This window comes from Athene cunicularia (assembly GCF_003259725.1).
Source record: "Athene cunicularia isolate RWA chromosome Z unlocalized genomic scaffold, athCun1 chrZ_part1, whole genome shotgun sequence".
NCBI classification, from domain to species: Eukaryota; Metazoa; Chordata; class Aves; order Strigiformes; family Strigidae; genus Athene; species Athene cunicularia.
Window position 1 is genome coordinate 25414183 of NW_020799142.1, and position 18807 is coordinate 25432989.

At 43.8% G+C, this 18807-nt stretch overlaps 1 protein-coding gene across 1 annotated transcript in view; it reads left to right on the forward strand.

Annotated features, from left to right (window-relative positions):
* Positions 1-673, forward strand: part of LOC113489811 (TATA box-binding protein-associated factor, RNA polymerase I, subunit C-like) — a 3087-nt gene extending 2414 nt beyond the window's left edge. The window contains exon 10 of the mRNA XM_026865833.1: positions 632-673. Coding sequence (XP_026721634.1) covers positions 632-673 — 42 coding nt within the window. The remainder of the gene's footprint in view (positions 1-631) is intronic.
* Positions 674-18807: the final 18134 nt, after the last annotated feature.

Sequence of the window (18807 nt, forward strand, 5' to 3'; positions counted from 1 at the left end):
AGGAGAGGGGGGTGGGGGGCAGAGTTGGGGGCGACCCGGCCGGGCCTTCACGGGGGACGTTGTTACCAAAAATCGTCCCCAAGGAAACTCCCTCAAACCAGGGACCGTTTAGAAATGTGACATTAGTTTGTTACAGCACTGGGCTCGTGGGGGATTTCTCCTGACACCCAACCGAGGGACAAAGGCACTCATTGTGTAAGGGAAAAGAAATGAAGATTCATGTCAATCCTGAGACATACCCACCTGTTCCCAGGAAATCCAGTGCACCTGCACAATCATACTAAGATAGGATGGGTCTTGGTGGTCTCTGCGGGTCGTTAAGAGCTAAAAACCCTAATTCAGTTTACCCATCCCTTGTACCTCCTGGGTTGGATCACCCTTTGGCATGTAGCCTCACTCACCTCCACAGTTCATACAATGGGGCCTGTTACGGTTTGATTTGCTCCTTGACACTTGTCTGTTACACAGACTGCCTTACCTTCAAAGTTTAGAGAAAGTTTATACAATTATACACAGGGGCTGCTTGTTTGTATGCTAAGTACATTGTCTAAGTATTTGGTGTCGATTCCCCCTTTGGAAATTGTTAGATTTTCTTACTACTTCCATATATTTTTCTCAATGATTCTTTTAGCACAACCGAGCAGATTCCTACAACGACTATATCACCACATAAATTATTGCTTCCAGCAATGTGGCTGACCATCCTTTTAGAGACCATCCACCTAATCCTTGGAGGATTGTGTTGAGCCAATTATTTTCCGCTGCCTCTCTGCTCTGCTATCTTCTGCTACTTTTCTCATTCTAATTGTTCTTGAAGGTTATCAGTGATGTTGGGATGGGAATGCATACAGCAGTGTTCCTTGTCTAGTTTAAGATACCCAGACCTTCCTTATTCTTGAAGTCATAACAAGTGTAAGGCTAGCCCATTTTATAAAGTCATTTTAGTATTAGCTCAGGCCTGTTTATTAAGAATTTGGAACCCCTTTTGAGTGGCTCTTGACAGAAGTTTCTACTTGCCAAGTCAAATTTCTCTTTGTCTCAATAATAGAAAATGTTAGCCTATTTAAAGGCTGCTGTGATGTTATCTCATTCCCCTAACAAAGGTGAATTCATTGGTATAATACCCCATGGGATGGTCTGACCTGCTGAATGAGGAATTGGGGTATATGCTTTAAAACTGATAAGATTACACATTCTACCAAACACTTGTATTACAGTTAGAATCAAGTTTCCATCTAAGTCTGCGTTGGCCCCTCTGTCTGTATCACCTTCTGCACCTCCTGAGATCACCACAAGAGATAAAACCAAGAACTTCATGATTCCTGGATTAATTTTAAGCGTAAAGGTCCTTCTTGTTTGACAATTTATTCTGGTGCCTGGCTTGATCCTGCTCTGACGTACCCATGGAATGACTCCTTTGAGCTTAACAGTTCAATAGGTGGTGAGTAAAAGGTCCTTTCCGTTTCTCTTTCAACAGCTCATCTGACCAGTCCTCAGATACACCCAGTCTTCAGGTTGGTCTGGATGCACAGGCACGACCAGGGATAGCAGTGAGCTGCCAGTGACATACCCATGGAGAGAGAACAGAAACTTTCCTGGAGAGATAACATACCCTTTCAGGTAATATTTCCCTAGGATTTCAGGATTAACTACCGTTTCCATCACCTGATAAGGTTTACCGTGTATGATTTCAAATGGATCAACTTTATTTCTAGGCTGGATGCGTATTCATAGCAAAGCTAAGGGCAAAGCACCTGGCCACTTTATCTGAGCCTCTTGGCAAATTTTATTTATTTGTCTTTTTAGGCATTGAGTTGTTCTTTCTACTTTTCCTTTCTACTGGAGATTGAGGGCTCCATGGGGTATGGGGATCCTATTTTACCACTAATGCTTTAACAAAACTTTGAACATCTTTTACTATAAAGTGTGGATGCCTATCCGAAGATAGTCCTCCAGGTACCCCATATCTTGGTATTATTGCCTTAAGTAACACTGTTGATAGTCCTTTTGCCTTGTTGGTGGGACAGCCTGAAAATATATCTATCGTTACTAAGGATACTGGTATCCATTTTGCTGCAGTAATTTGGAGATGCCTGTTTGACAATGGTCTAGACAGATTAATTGCTTGTAATAATTGTTGAATTATGGCCTGTATTTGACTGGGGATCCCTGAGATGTTAAGAGTCCTGTTTCTTTCCAAATAGCCCCAAAGGCAAACTTTGAATCTGTCCGTAGATTGTTTTGTCCTTTGACAGCTCCAATGCTCTCAGCAAAGCTATGAGTTCTGCTTTCTGGGCCGAAGTGTTAGATGGCAGAGCCTTGGCCTCCATTTCTTCTGCAATGTTTACCACTGCTATCCTGCTTTCTGTGTTCTATCCCACATAAAGCTGTTACCATTTTTAAACAGGTCCCACTCTGCATTTTCCATTGGCATGTCTTTCAAGTCTGCTCTGCTGACGTATATCTGCTCCATTGTTTGCAAAGAGTTGTGAGTTAATTCTCCACCCAGATGTCGCAGATGTGACTTGTGGAAACACGACTCCACAACCTCTAAGGTTATAAAGTCGGTGTGTTTATTCAGCGCTGAGGCACACGGGGGATCATTCCACCACAAACGTGCGTGCTCTTGTGGCACCCTGTCTTGGCTTTATGCTAGAAAGCATTACATATTCATCATATACATATGCATAACCTATCTCTGCTTCATATTATAATGAGCTTGAAAGTCTTTGTTGTATGTTCCGCTCTGGTCTCCTCCTAGTTGTATCTGCTCAGTGTGTCCCAGTGGTCATGGTCTGGGGTTGCAGATATGAAGTAGCTTCTCTTCCTCACTGTTGAACTTTTTACCTCAGTTTCTTGTGCAGTCTCTGTAGCCTCCTGGACTCAGGCCAGACCATAGGGTTGGTTTTGACCTGACAACCCCATAGGGCTGTCTTCCTATTCTATCAGGAAGTGTTCTCTCACAGCTTCTATTAATCAAGGTTTCCATATTGTCCTGCTCTCTGGCCCATCAACTATGATCTATTATCCTATTTTAATCTTAGTTATCTTTTAACTAATAGGCCTCTAGTCCCTAGCCTGATCTCTGTCTTCCATCTTTATCTCTAAACTGTTATACCTTCATTTCTTGAGTGCCTAATTTCTATATCCTATTTTAATTTCCTGGCTCCTCATTTCAATTCTCCCCTTTTCTAAAACATTAGTAAATTCTTTTACTACCTTTAATAAATTGACTCCTGATCTAACATTTTAGAAAAGTACTTGATTGATTCCAGCCTATGTCTAAGATGATTTTTTCCATGTGACATAAGCATCTGTGAGAGACAAGAAACCAGGCCTGTGAGAAACTAAGAAAAACAACCTGGGAAAGCAAAAGTGGAGGCTGATTGAAGAAGTGCCTCAAACACTCGCAAGACAAAACGGTGAGTCCCAGGGTGCATTCTGTGGTAACGCTGCCCAATGTAGCTGGGGGAGAGAGGACAGCTCTCCTCTGGGGCACCTGGGCAAATTTCAAGGGCCATGTGTCCGGTGAATGAACTTTCACAGAATCACAGAATCATCTAGGTCGGAAAGGACCCTGGAGATCATCTAGTCCAACTGTCATTATCCACGAAATGCATATTAAAGATAACACCCCTCAATATGCTAACGAGGGCTGACATGATCATGCTAATTACATCATCCCATGAAACACCTTACCCCTTCCTGTAAATGGGATAGGTAGCTATGTGGGTTGACCTAGGGGACAGACCCAAGGAAAGTGGGTATAAATCAAAGGGGGAAAGAAAGAGCTCTCTCTCTGCCCCTCTCCCCCCCCACTCCGCCCCCCGGCTGTCTGGAGAGAGCAGTGAAGCAAAGAAGACTGATGCCAGAGAAAGACGGCCGCCTCCTGGAACCCTCGCCGGCAGGATCAGCGCAGGAACCCAGACCAGTGATCTGTATTCCCCCATTCCCTCTGTCTCCCTCTTTTCCTTTTTCCATTAAGAAATGCAAGGAATATTATATTGCTCGCCACAACTTGCTATATACTTAGCCAATTATCGTGTGTTCAATTAGTACATTGTAGGTAGTTAATAAATGCTTGAACTTGGAGACTTGTTGTCCACTCCAATTTTTGCGAATCTGAGTCACTTGTCCCCCTCATCTGAGTGGGATGTGACAGCATCTCCAGTGTTCTGGCAGCACCAAAAGAAACATTTGATTACAATACAAGTTAATACTCCTAAAATCAGCAGTGTCACTACCAAAACAAAAAGCTGTTTTAACCACGCTATATGAGGTAGCCATAAAGTCAATTTTTTCCAAAAATTTGTGAAACCCAAGTGTGATAAGTAATCAAGGGTAATTTGCAGATCAAATGGTTTTTTTTTAACAAAAGGAATGATCTTGCTGCAACAGATCTGAGAACATCCTGTCTGGCAAGAAAAAAAGACTTAACCATGAAGTTGCAAGATGTACTGTCTCAAGGCAACTGTTAAACTACAATCTTATGTTACCATGACAACTTTTGAACTTTTGTCTTTGTTTAGACCTTAGTGTAAAAAGAGATCAGTTTTGTAATTTACAACTTCATAGCTTCCTGTTAACAAATGTACAAACCACATTGCCACGTGACTGAAAGCCTAACTGCTCAAACCAACCTTGAAGCTAGCCAACCTTAAAGAAGTTATGATAACAAAAGAAGCCAAGGGCGTGCAGAACAAACCGACCTCCGTGAGGATAAAAAGGCTGTGTCACTTGTCAGAATTTGTGAGCCTTGGGTAGAGCTGCGACTCCCTGGCCGCCCAGAGCACTGTTTTGCTTTCCTACCTTAATAAATACTTAGTGAATTTATTTCAGACTCTAGTTATTTCAATTCAACTATGACACCAGGACGTATCATCTTGTGCTATTAAATGAAATAGTTTTGAAGCTTCCCAAATCCTATGCACATCTGTCTCAATTTGGGCCTCATGATTTACAAAGGCACAGCCGCTTTGATTAATCACTGTACAGACCCCTCCTTTATCCATCAATAGATCCAAAGCCATGCAATTTTTTTATGGTTATTTTTGCCAATGAACTGATCTCTTTCTGTAGATTGACAATGGCATCTGCAGTAGCCTTAGCCAGAATTTTGATGGTGGCAGAAATATTTACTATAGCTTTTTCTAATTTACTCACTCCTAACATAGGAATAAGCCATCTGACAAAACTATGAAATCCGGTTCCTCTAATTACCAGGGGGTTCTTAACCTCTCTTTTTGGTTAACCTGACACCACAGGGTCCGTGAAACAGCTTGCAAATAGTGGGGTATGAGACAGGCAATAATATACCTGTTGTACATTCTCCCCACCAATTTTGAGGTAAACATTTCCTGGCCTTTCTGTTTGCAGGTAAGTATCACCAACCTGGCGGTAAACGGCACCTTTTCTCGCTGGGACCATGCTTCCACTCAGCGGTATCAGGGCATTTGCCAGGGAATTTCCCCATCCCGTGTAACTGGTTTTCCTTATTGACCCTCTGGGGTAAGTATTGTTGCAGGTTTGATAAGCGCCTTTCTTTGTGCTTAGGAACTGGACCGGATTACTTCCTCTGTTTTGCATCATTATTGGCTGTCTGAATGGCCATGTGCTATTCTCCATTTCTGCTCGATGGCTTTGGATTCATTATACAAGGCATCATTTTGGTTAACTTCGTAACCGCCACCTGGTGGTTTTCATACTCCTGTCAGATCATGAGGGGTGGGTCCCTCTACCCAAACTGTTGTATTTGTAAACCGTGGGCAGTTAAATTTGGGAATGCCTAAAAAGGGAAGTTCACCTGATTTTGGTAATTTTGTGCATACCCAGCAATCTGACAAATATTTTTTTTTGAGCCATTGTGTGAAGCAGGCCTATAAAAAAATTTCTGATTCCATGTTACCACAGCAGTATAGACGTTGACCAAAATTACCATAAAAATACAATTTTCCTGGCTGAATTTGTGTAACCTTCCATGAGGATCTATAGGCCTTCTTCACTCTAGTATGATGGATCCAGGCGCTCTGCTCCTTGATCTTAATTGACATAAAGAAGGTGAGAAGTACTTGGAATGGACCTTCCATTGCAGTTCCAGAGTCTTTTCTGCAAGAGACTTAATATATACATAACCTCCAGGCTGTATGTTACACACAGGTCCATCTAATCCTTTGTTTCGGGTTCCAAATACCTGTTTTCTAATTTTATTGAGCTGTTTACCCCATACAATCAGATATGAAGTTACAGTCTCATCCCCTGCTTGTGTGGATATGCCCTTTTGTATGCTATAGGGTTGTCTGTACAAAATCTCAAAAGGATTTAACGCCTCTCTTGCCCTCGGCTTAGTTCATATGTGCAAAAGGGCTACAAGAAGGGACTGAGGCCAGGCCAAATTAGTTTCTTGCTGTTTGATTGAAATGATTCATCTTTTCTACTTGGCCACTTGACTGGGGATGATATGGCGTATGAAGTTATACCTATGCCCAGATGGCAGCTGATTTGTTGCACCACCTTTAAAATGAAATGTGTCCCTCTGTCAGAGGATATTGTTGCTGGAACCCCAAAGCATGGTATTATTTCTTGTGTTAATATTCTGTTTACCTCCCGAGCTTTGACTGTTCTGGTAGGAAATGCTTCTGGGCAGCCTAAAAAGGTATCTGCTAGTACCAATAGGTATCGACACCCCCCTTTTCTTGGAAGTTCTGAAAAATCAAGCTGCCATTGTTGCCCAGGCCCATTGTCTTCCCCAATTTGGCCCATTCCCAATCTGGGGGTACTTTGGGGATTAGTCTGGAGGCAAAGATCACACTGCTGAGTCACTTGTCTTAACGTAGTATATAAATTTCTAGCTTTAATATCTCTAATTAAGTGTTTATATAGGGCCTCTGCTCCCCAGTGTCCTTTCTGGTGTTCCTCCCTTACCAGGGACCCTATTAAATAAGAGGGAATGACTATCTTCCCTTGTGGGGTGAAGGCCCAACCTTCTTCATTATATGATCCTTCCAGATCTGTGATAAGTTTTTGATCTTCTTTAGTATAAGTAGGCTTACCCTCTAGGGAAGTATGTCCATCAGGGATTAAAGCTCCTTCTACTTTTACCTCTCCTTTGGCTGCTTGTTTTGCCTCTCTGTCCGCCAGCTCGTTTCCTTTCTCCTAATCCGAGTTCACCTTTTGGTGTGCCTTGATGTGCATGATTACCACTTTTTTAGGAAGCTGGACTGCTTCCAACAGTCTCAGAATTTCCTCTGCATGCCTGATGTTTTTACCCTGTGAATTCAATAATCCTCTCTCTTTCCAGATTGCACCATGCGCGTGTCCGACTCCAAAGGCATATTTTGAGTCTGTATAGATGTTCACAGCCTTGCCTTGGGCCAACTCTAAAGAGCGGGTCAGGTCAATTATTTCTTCCTTTTGCGCAGAGGTATTCATGGGCAAATGCCCTGATTCTATTGTTTCCTGACTGGTAGTAACAGCATACCCAGCATGTCTTTTACCACTTAGGACATAGCTGCTTCCATCCGTGAACCAGTTCTCTCTATTCTCCATAGGGCTGTCTCTCAAGTCTGTGCAGCTCGAATATGTCGCCTCGATGGTTTCTAGACAGTCATGTTGTACTGGTTCTCCTGTGTTTCTACTGAGGAAAGAGGCTGGACTGACAATGTTAGTAACCACAATCTCTACATCATCTTGTTCTACTATTGCAGCCTGATATTTACCCCTGTGGTAACAGCGTCCAAGTCAGTTGGGTTTTACGTCCACTTTTAGGATTTTCCCATTTGGATGCAAATATTTTCTGGCTGGCTTCATGGAGAGGGAGGCAACAGAAGGCATCCTTGAGGTTTAAAATAGTAAAACAGGTTAGTCCAGGTGTCAATACAGTTATAGATTTGTCACCACTGGGTAGAGGTCTTCAGTTATCTCATTCACTGCCTGCAGGTCCTGAACCACCCAATACGACCCACCAGATTTACGGAATAACTGACTGAATCCCTTCAGGTGGGACAGTGTTTCCTTGTTTCCCCCCCCTCCCCCCCTCCAGACTACCGCTCTGTTAATGGCCCATCAATGCCATGCAGCATGACTCGGTATCCCATTGTGAGATGCTCCACCCAGAGGGAGAAAAACAGCGTTCCATTAACTCTGCAAAAATCCAAGGACCGTCTCAGACAGTGAAGTTTCTGGGAATTCAGTGACTCTGTGGTCATCAAGCCAGACCCACATAGCCCTGATCATCCCAGAAATCCATCTCCTTTTCCAGGACAACCTGTCTTAGTCGAACTCCCCATGGTGGGAGCAACACCATTGGTATTGGATACCCCAACAAACAAGTACACCTGGAAAGCCAAAGATGCTCATGGAAAGGAGCACAAAATTAATACAGGGTGGATTATCCCATCTTTCTAATTATAACCCACCTCTTGTTCTCAAAATGGACGGAGAAGTTTTTCTTTCCTTTTTGTTGCAGGTAAAACCCCCGGAGACAGATACCCTGAGCCACGACAGGGGATCCTTATGTAAATTTAAATTCTTGTATGATACTGATGTTCATTGTTTTATTAATATTTTTAGGATGTATTATCTATCAGTGCAGAAACTGCTTTGGGTGACCGTTCTCCTCTCCCTCAGTTCCTGGGGAGGCTTTGGCTCTCCTAAGTGCTAACCAAGAATGGTGGGTCAGCAATCTGAGTATAGTCCATAATGGGACGAGATTCTGGACTGAGGATGCTGATCCCTGGCAACTCCATTTTCCTGGAAAAAGTATTTAATGCCTTAACCGGACAAAAGAGAGAGGAGTACGAGTCGGGGAGAGTGTTTGTGAATGGGCTTTATCCTCAGGCTTTGATTGTTATGACCCTTAGTGCAGACCCTATGGTTGTTCTAAATACTAAGGGAGATGAAACTGAACGCATGTAAAACTCACAATAGTTGGGTAAAATGTTCATACCAAGAACTCACAGGGGAAGGTTGTAAAGCGATAATGCGAGATCTGTTCTCTGATGCGTTGTTTGGAAATTGTCTGTGTGCCAATAGTAAGACAAAAACCACATAGTGCAGGTGTTTCAGTGGGCCTGCCACCTGGAACCCCAATGAAGTGATTAGCAGTGCTTGAGAACCTATTTATAATTTGAATCGCATTATTTGATTACAAGCTGTTTTAGAAATTATCACCAATGACAAACTGTAATATTTCAACATTGTATGGTTCTCAATTACCTGATAGCTGAAGAAGGGGGTGTTTGTGGTAAACTAAATGATTCAAACTGTTGTTTAAAAAATTGATGACAATGGTTAAGTGGTCAAACAAATAATTTATAGGATTAAGAAATTAGCCCATGCCCCTTTTAGGCGTATCTTCTTTTATATGTTATGTGGCTTGGCCATGGTAGTGTTTTTACCTTTTTGATTCCTTGTTTTATACAATTGATTCCAAGTGTTGTGTTGAACGTACAATTTATCTCTACCGCTTCATCCGATGGCGTTAAACAGATTCATGCCATACGTAAAAAGGCACCATCTATCATACAGATTGTATAACAATTGTACTTGTTCATGTAGACAACCACCTTCTTTCCCCCAGTCCCCAAGGACCAGGAGCATATCCTGCAGCCTGGCCTGGGACACATTTTTGTTAAATATGTTTGGTTAAAATATTGTTAATTGACATTGTTATTGTTACTGTTACCTTTACCTTTATTATATGTTTGGTTAGAATGGGGCGTGGAAAGCGATTTTCCTGTTGTGTATGCTGACCCCAGCTCAGTCAGAGCAGGGCAACAGACCACGTGGACTGCCAGGGCTACCAGCACTCAGTGGTATATTGTCAGAACCACAGAAAAATAATGGATCACATGTTAGTGGTGATTCCAATTCGCTTTATAGCCTTAACTTTGTAACTATTATCTCAATTGTTCTTCTAATATGTCATTTTTGTCCTTGTAAATGTCCACCATGTAAACTGCCATCATGCACTTCTACTGATTCCTTGCAACCTTAAAATCGGTTTGTAGAAATTTGGTTTTGAGGAATTAGTTGGTTTTAAGGATGACATGTTTGCTGGAGATGTTTTTAGCTACATGCTTGTTAACTGTAGATACTCATATTTCTTAAAGGTAATGTTAGTTACATGTTTATTCATAGAAAATTTACATATCTGTTAAAGATGTTATTGGTTATGTGTTAGCCAGTGGTATTGTTGGTTATCATGTTGCATGCTGTTTCTGTCCTTTCTTTCTCTTTCTAACTCTGTTCTTCACCCCACCATGAGGACAGCAATGTTGAGCCATGGGGCGGTGTGAGAGTCTGTGTTATCTTGCTGCACCACTGCTACTACCTGGCCTCAACATCCTGTTGCCATGGAGGAGTATGCTCTGAAGGAGATGAACTGTCCCTGAAGAAACGACCATATCCGCCTGAAGCCTGAACAACAACATCCTTGGCAGTGCCTGCTAAACTGAGCTTGTGCACGAGCCACGTAGAGAAGAAATCAGGGTGAGGGGGGTGTGCGGAGGCTGAGGATGCGGCAGGCTGACACACCACCACCCTCCCACCCCGAGTATGACCACCATGAACACCTGGGCATGTGTGCATGAAGGAACACGGGGCGGCACATATGGTCATGAGCTTTGTGGAAATGGGTGGACTGACTGGGACAATAGAAGGACTAGGTACTCCTCTCTCAGGGCTCAGAGCTGGGATTTCACGAGACACTGAGCCAACAGGACATTGCTGGATTCGTGGCAGTGGTAGCTGATCTTGCTGTATCTCTTCTGTTTGCTTGCTTAGGTATTCTGACCTTTTCTTTCTTCTTCCCTCTGTTCTATCGTATTATCGCTTGTTACAGGAAATAGAGTTTACAAGGTTGTATGGCATCTAACCTTGTTTGTATCTTAAATTCACTACTGAGATCACTTGAGAATCCTCCCTGATATTGGATTGGGACATGTCTGATGAGATGTCATTAATTGATGAATGAAAACTAATGTCACTAACCATTGAAATGGTTTGAGAGCCATGATTCACCTATAGGTCAAAGGGCCGATTGAATGCTAAGGCTTGGACAACTGGCCCAAGCCCGAGTTGACCTATAGATGAATCCTGTATATTTCATAACTGGTAACCATAATCCAACAGGTATTATACTGTTATAATAAACCACCTATCCTGATGTAAAAGGTGGAAGTGTTGAAGCCTGAGCAACAGGCCCTGAACTGAAACTGTTAACCCACAATGTAATTCTTAATGAAATATGCATGGAGGATGTAGCTACCTTTGTTACAATCAGACAAAGCGAATCTTTATAAAAATATATATAGTTTTATTTGTGTTCAATAGATTTAGGGTGGGAAGCAATAGGCAAAGCAGTGCTGGGTGCGTGTAGAGCCTCAACTCTGCTACACGCACCCCGAGTTCCAAAAACCAACGTTTTTTATACTCTTGTGCCATCGTCTCTAACCAATCTCCTCCCGTCAGAGAGTTGTCCTGCTCTTTTCCACTGGGTCATTTGAGTTGCTTGAGTGTGTGTCCTCCTCCTATTGGGTCTTTTGAAAGTCTCAAAGCCTTGGTCTCCTGACTCGCTTTTCTCCTATTGGATCTTTTAAAAGCCTCATGATCTCACCTTTTCGGCGGGCTTTTCTTCAAACAGCAGTTACATATCAGCTCTAGGTGGGGTTTCTGAGACGGGGTTACATTGTTCCAATCTGAATGGCACACTTTACATTTTTATGGTTTAACATTTACAGGTCATTCAAGTGTATGGCACCTGCCCTGCCCAACCTAACAAATTAGTTACAATAGTTTATTACACCTTGAATGTATCTTTCCCCTCCTTTGTATGTGAATAGAATAACAGAATCATGGAGGCAGGTGTCTGTCCCCAACACCTGATGTGAGACCTTGCGCATAATTCCATCAGATAAGCAGAGAAACTCCTTTAGCTTCTTCCTTGAGCTCTGGCCAGGCTCTGGGGGGAACGTAATGTGAGATTGAAACCAGGTATTTCCGCTTAAAGCAAAGGTGCCAGCTCTTCTGGCTTGCTGATTTTTGGTATATAAGGCTGGGCCCACTCACAGCGACTTTGGCAGCCTCACCTATGGGTGGACGCACTGCGTAGGATTTCCCCCTTGCCGGGACAGGCTCTGCAAACCCTCGCTGTAACCGGGGCTGCCCAGCCGCTGCGGGGCTGGATGATGTTAAAGTATGCAAGTGGTGATGGATCTTTCTTAACCACTACTCTCTTTCTCAGGTAGTAATGATTTGATGCATTACACAGTATTTTCCTATTTGTTTAAGCGCAGTGTTCTGTCTTTTCTTACTGTATGTTTTCTGTATTATTCTGTAATGTTATTGTTATTTCTAGTAAAATAGGCCTGCTCTTCTCACTCTGGTGTCTGAGTTTAACTGGCATCCCTGATCAGCAAAACATCTGTACCTGTGTACGTGTGTGTTCACAAATACAAAACGTACAAACACACAGACAGACAAAAGTATTTGGCTCCAGTAACATTTGTATGTCCCTACACTCTTAAAAATACCTGTGAGTACCGAAACACACCAGTAAGCAGAGAGTGATTGGGTGAAATAGAAGCTATCACAAAGTAAAAATTTCCTTCTCCTGGAGTTTAGACTAAATACTCACAATGCATTGGCATTCCTCAACAGGAGATAATTGAGACTCTAATGGGTTGACTTTGTCCTGCCCTTCCTTCGGCTCTATCAGTGGAGGGTCCCCCGAGGAGTTCATGCCTGACAGGCGTCCCAGCTCAGGGGAGATACTGGTCACAGGCCGGCTGAGGTCCAAGAGAGCTTCAAATGTCTCCCTTGGGGCCATAATTGACTTTTGTCATCTACTCATCACTCTGGCCAGGCTCAGACAATGAGGTGTTCTGGCCAGTTGCCAAGAACCTGATGGGTGTGCAGTTCTGTTATTGTTCTGCCAGGTGATGGGATGTTACAGTTTCTAAGTGATAAGGAGGGCAGAGCCAGGCTCCTCAAAAGCACTTCTTAATGCTATGAGTACTGCCATCAGCAGTCATTATCTCCACAGGTTCATACCTGGCCCAGGAATGGGCAAGGGGGGTTAGAAAGGTCTCTGGATTCAGGATCCTGGTTACTTTCAGCTTCACATCATCTTGTTCCAAAAGAAGAGCCTGATATTTCAGCATTCAGCTTGGTGACAACCAGGTGTCCTCCTTTGTGTTCTCGAACTGCTGTAACTGCACGGGACACAAATACCATTAGCTTTTGCCTGAGGATCTCTTTTGGGGCCTCTGACATCAGTGGTACTGTGGCTGCCAGTGCTCAGAGACATGCTGGCCATCCTTTGCTGACATTGTTTTCAAAGTGGCCCACAGGTCTTTTCCACCATCCCAGTCTCTGGGTCAGCACTCCAAATATGCAGTGTCTCATGTACAGCTAGTTCAAGTGGCTTTCCTAAACTCGGGAGGCCTGGAGCCGGGCACTCATTAAGGCCTGTTTCAATTTTGTAAAGGCATTTCTGCACTGCTGAGTCCAAACGAGGCAGTTTCCTTCCCCTTGCACAGCTTCATGCGGGGGTTTGTCCGTGTGTCCGCAGTTCCTTACCCAGAGACGACACCATCCGGCCATTCCGAGGAATGCTCTAAACTCTTGTTTCGATTTGGATTCGGGGATTTGACAAACAGCCTCTTTACTTTCAGTTCCAAGACTACGCTGGCCCTGGGAAATTGTGACCCCAAATATGTCACTTCCTGCTGGGTGATGTGTGCCTTATCCGGGAAACCTTGTGCCCCGCCAGCCCCCAAAAGTTTAGGAAGTCTCTTGTCCTTTGTATGTAATCCTGCTTTTTCTCCTGCTGCTAGCAGTATGTCAGCTATGGACTGCAGCAGGGTGATATTCTCATGCATCTTTTGCCAGTCTTCAAATTCTCTGGCTAATAGATTTCCAAAGACTGTAGGGCCGTTCTTAAACCCTTGCAGTGATACTGTCCAGCACAATTGAGTCTTTCCACCAGTCTTAGGGCTTTCCCATTGGAAAGCAAACAGTTCCTGCCTCTCATTTGCTAGTGGCAGGCAAAAGAAGGCACTTTTCAGATCCAATACAGTAAGCCATTTATCTGTTTCTTTCAGGGTGGTCAAGAGAGTATACGGGCTTTCCACTACCAGGTGGACTTCCCGCACAGCTTGATTTGTAGCCCTTAAGTGCTGAACCAATCCATATTCTTCTGAATGTGGCTTTTTAACTGGCAGTGTTGGGGAACTGTGTTCTGATTGGCATTCTCTTAATGAAACAAATTTATGCATTGTTCTATTAATGCTTCTAGTCCTTTTTTTCTTCTAGTTTAATTGGATACTGCTTTTGTCTTACTGGTTTAGCATCCGGTTTCAACTGGATGGTTACTGGTTCTGCCACTCAGGATTGTCCTGGTGTCCCTGAAGCCCATATAAGAGGTGTTAACAGTGTTTTCAACTTCTTCTGTTCTCCTGTAACTCAGCTTCCTTCTGTAACATAAAGACTTGGGCGTCCAAAACTTTATTTTCAGGAATATGATTTTGGATTCTCCCTGTTTCAAAAATGATTTGTGCGTTCAGTTTACTTAATATATCCTGTCCTAATAGCAGCATAGGGCAATCTCGTATGTTGAGAAATTGATGGGTTAACACCCTTTTCCCAATTCCAAACTTCAAAGGTTGATTTTTCTGCCCTGTGGCACCAATCACTGTCAGAGAATTTGCTTCTGGCTCTTTTACAACTGTTTACTACAGAGTATGTCCCCCTGTATCAACTAGGAATTTAACTATCTCATTCCCCAGCTTAACTGAAACCAGGGGTTTGGCTGGGGAGTCTTAATTGCTCAACCCTTGGTCCCTGTCAATCCAAGTCTTCCGTACCAATAATAAGGAAGTCTGCCTCTGGGACAGGTGTAGATGGGGGTACCCAATTAACTGATTGTCTCTTTGGGCATTCATTTTTCCAGTGTCTCTTTTCCTTGCAGATTGCACACTGATAGTTTCTCAGGGGGATTCTATTTCCTCTATTTTCTCCTGTTCTTTATCCTCCTGAGAAACGTCTTCCCCTTTAAATCATCCAAGTAATGCCTTACCCATTCCCAGGGGTTATACGGAGTAGGGGATCTCACTGAAAATTGTTCTGTGTGCACTGGAGATCTCACCGTCCTGTTCATCCTTGTATTCTCGGATGCAGAGTCCCATCAGGGTTTCCAAAACTGTTACCAAATTCTGGTAAATGAAGAACACTCCAGCACTCAGTTTAGCAGTAGAAAGCAGGCATTACTTTATTTGGTGGGCGCCAGGTACACCGGGGACTGTTCCTCCTAACATGCACACTGAAAGACAAAGGCACATTCACTCTATACATTAAAAGAAATACAGAGTCATGTCATTTTTGAGAAGTAGCAGCCTAAGTCTAATGCATATGTAAAGACATTGCACAAGCGTATTAAAATTGGGGAAGGGTCTCTGGTAGTCTCTGGTGGACTCTTTAGGTAAACACCCTAAGTCAGTTTACCCAGATATGGCAACTCCCGGTTTGATCAGCCTTCGGCTCGCAGCCTCACTGACCTTGTTTATACAAAGTTTGTACAGTGGGTCCTGTTATGGTTTGGTTTGCACCTTGTCTGTTTAGCATGCAGGCTGCCTTACCTTCAAAGCTGAGAAAAGTTTATCCAATTATGCACAGGGGCTTCTTGTTTGTATGCCTCATATTGCTGTGCCCAGGCCTGTGTGTCTGTCCCCAGCTACCATGCCCCAAGCCCCCAGCCTCATATCTCTGTCCCCAGTCCATGTTCCTGTTCAGCCTGTCCTTTACTCAGGCCTGGGTGCTCGGTGGACTTTTCCACTGGTCAGGCACATCAACAGCAGGTTTTCATTCTCCTTTTACACACAAAAATCAGAGGGTAGTACTTCTGCAAGAATGCCTAGGAGATAGCATTAGGTTAATGTTTAACATACAATTATAACACTAATGCTTCTACTACGCATGCTCAGGGAAGAGTGTTAACTTGGGCAGGCCCTTTTTTGACCTGTGGGTGTGTTTTTTATTATTCTAGTGAAGGTAGTTCACTTCCAGGATACTCAGAAGTTAGTTTCATTGCTAAGATAAGTGATGATCGAATAGTAGCTTTGCCAGATTGTCAAATAATACATCCAGGATGTAAATTTGCCTTGGTGGATGCCTTGGTGAAAAATTTACACATCCATCCCTTACACATCCAGGATGGGAAAACGCTGTGGCATGCCTGGCAAATAGATTACGTAGGTCCTCTACGACCCTCAGGAGGAAAAAAATACATCCTGGTGGGAGCAGAAGTTATTTCAGGAATTACCATGGCCACAGCTCTCACTGCTGCCACTGTTGATGATGTTGTGGATCAACACAATCCCAGACATTCTCTATTATGGTCCAGGATGTTCTGCTTATTTTCTAGGGTTTGGAGATCAAAGCTTGTTCTTAAAGAACTTCTTATCACTGATCAAGATCAACTTGACCACACTTCAAATCCCTGCTCTGACAGACTTCAAAAACCTCACAATTATTCCCATATGTGCAGTAACTACGGCTACTAGCAGTTATTAACCTTGGCCACTGGCAAATGTGAAGTGACTTCACCGCCCACCCGTGGGTGCTAAGCTGTGCCAACCACAGGGCTGACAGCGGGCAGGGGAGAGGGTCCCCCAGCCTGGGGTGCTGACGGCAGCCCACATTGCTGCTGCAGGCCCCCAGGAGATGTCTCTTGGAGTTGTTCAAGGTGGGAGAGGAGGTGGGCTGCCAGCAGGGTGAGTGTGTGGTGCTGACAATGGACCTGAGCAGGGCTTGTCACCAAATCAGGACAAAAGAACTTACCAGCACCTGTGGGATGTAGATAAGCAGATGTTCTTTGTTAACGGCTGGGGTGCGTAGGGGAGTCATCTCACCCACAATGCACATCTAACTCATGTGGCATGCTGATTATAAAGGATACAGTAATACATAATAAACAAGTTCTCTTAGGTAAATATGATAATTCCCATCACTCCTTTTCTTATTCCCACCCCTTTCTGGTCATGTGCACTTGAGTCCTGAAATGAGTCAGGCAGCGGCTTTTGTGACCAGAACAGACTTCAGACTTTTGAGAAAGACCCTCCAATGTCTTTGCCTCAAGGACTTCAGCTCACATGATGATTTTAACATGCTTCGGGGCCTTTTCACAATGTATCTTTTAGAACACCTGGTCTACAGGGCAATAAATCCTCCTTACCTGAACAGCCTGTTAGGTGATGGAAGTGAGGCAGAGGGTTACTGGGGACCTGGAGTTTTCCTAACTACCACTCCAGGTGATCATAATTACTCAATAACTACTCGAGCTGCTTATTGGGCTGGTGGCAGAGTCCCACGGGCGAGGGGAGATCCTCTTAGGATTACAGCTTCAGGGTTTTAAGATCTGTCAGCCTCTGTGCAAAAGGCAGCATGCATACAAGCAATGTAGAAGAGGAATGGATTACGTTGATCCCCAGTGCTGGCTCCTGTCAATCCAGCTAGATTGACCCCTCTCATTTGTGGCCTTCCAGAGAGTCTGAATACACATGTATCAAGCATCCACGATCGTATTCAGGCACATCAGACTATGAATGCTGCAGCTGCAGCAGTCCAGCCCCTGAGAGAGCAACTTCACATAATGACCTGGAGTGAATTTGTTCAGGAATTCGTGAGCTACAGGCGCCACATTGGGTGGATTGGAACGATCTCAGGGAAAACCCCTGAGGGTCCCCGGCAAGTCTGTCAAATTCAAGCTAATACACAGAGGTCAGGCTTTAAGAAGCAATCCAATCTAGATGGGAATGCTTTATGGAGACAAGCTCTAACCTTAGGAGCACCGCACTACCTTTTAAATGGTATGACTACAGCTGACCTCCGAGCTGTGGTTCGAGTATTAGAACAAAAATCAGAACGAAATAAATCTAGCCATCTGACTGAACGCAGGTCTGCCCCTGTCAGAGCTATACACACAGAATCTCACAGAGAATCATCTAGGTTGGAAAGGACCCTGGAGATCATCCAGTCCAACCGTTCGCCTAGCACAGTTCCCACCTACAGCATATCCTTAAGCTCTAAATCCACCCTACTCTTGAACACCTCCAGGGATGGGGACTCCACCGCCTCCCTGGGCAGCCCATTCCAACCCCTAACAACCCCTTCTGTAAAGAAATGCTTCCTAATATCTAGCCTGAACTTTTCCTGACTCAACTAGAGGCCATTCCCTCTTGTCCTGCCTTATACCTGCCCCTATCAAAAATTGCTAATGTCAAACTGTACCCCCTGCCATCAGCTACGCACTCTGATATTGACGGGGTGGTTGCAGACCTAGAAAAAAGAAATATTATTACCTGCGCTCATTCCCCCTACAGCTCTCCAGTGCAGCCAGTGAGAAAACCAAATGGACAGTTGTCGCGGTAGAGACGCTCATGCGACTATTGACAATTAAGTTAGGAGTAAAAGAAGAAGACGAAGAAGAAGTGTGTTTATTGTTTTCTACATACTTTATAAATCTTTTACAACTACCGCAAGCTCTAACATTATTGGCTAAACCCATAGCAACGGTACACCCATAGCAATGGTACATGCTTGGATAGCTTTCTTAAAGTTTTACTTCTGAACATGATTAACACAGTTCCTTATCTGCGTTCAACAGTTTCATATTTCTTCCAGCAGATGTTCGCTGTCCTTGCTCCTTATCTGTGGTATGTCCTCCTGCATGCATACTTCTCATGGGTACGGGATGATCTGGCTGAGGTTAAATTCCATCTGCTCTGCCAGGCGTTCAGCAGACCCGCTGCC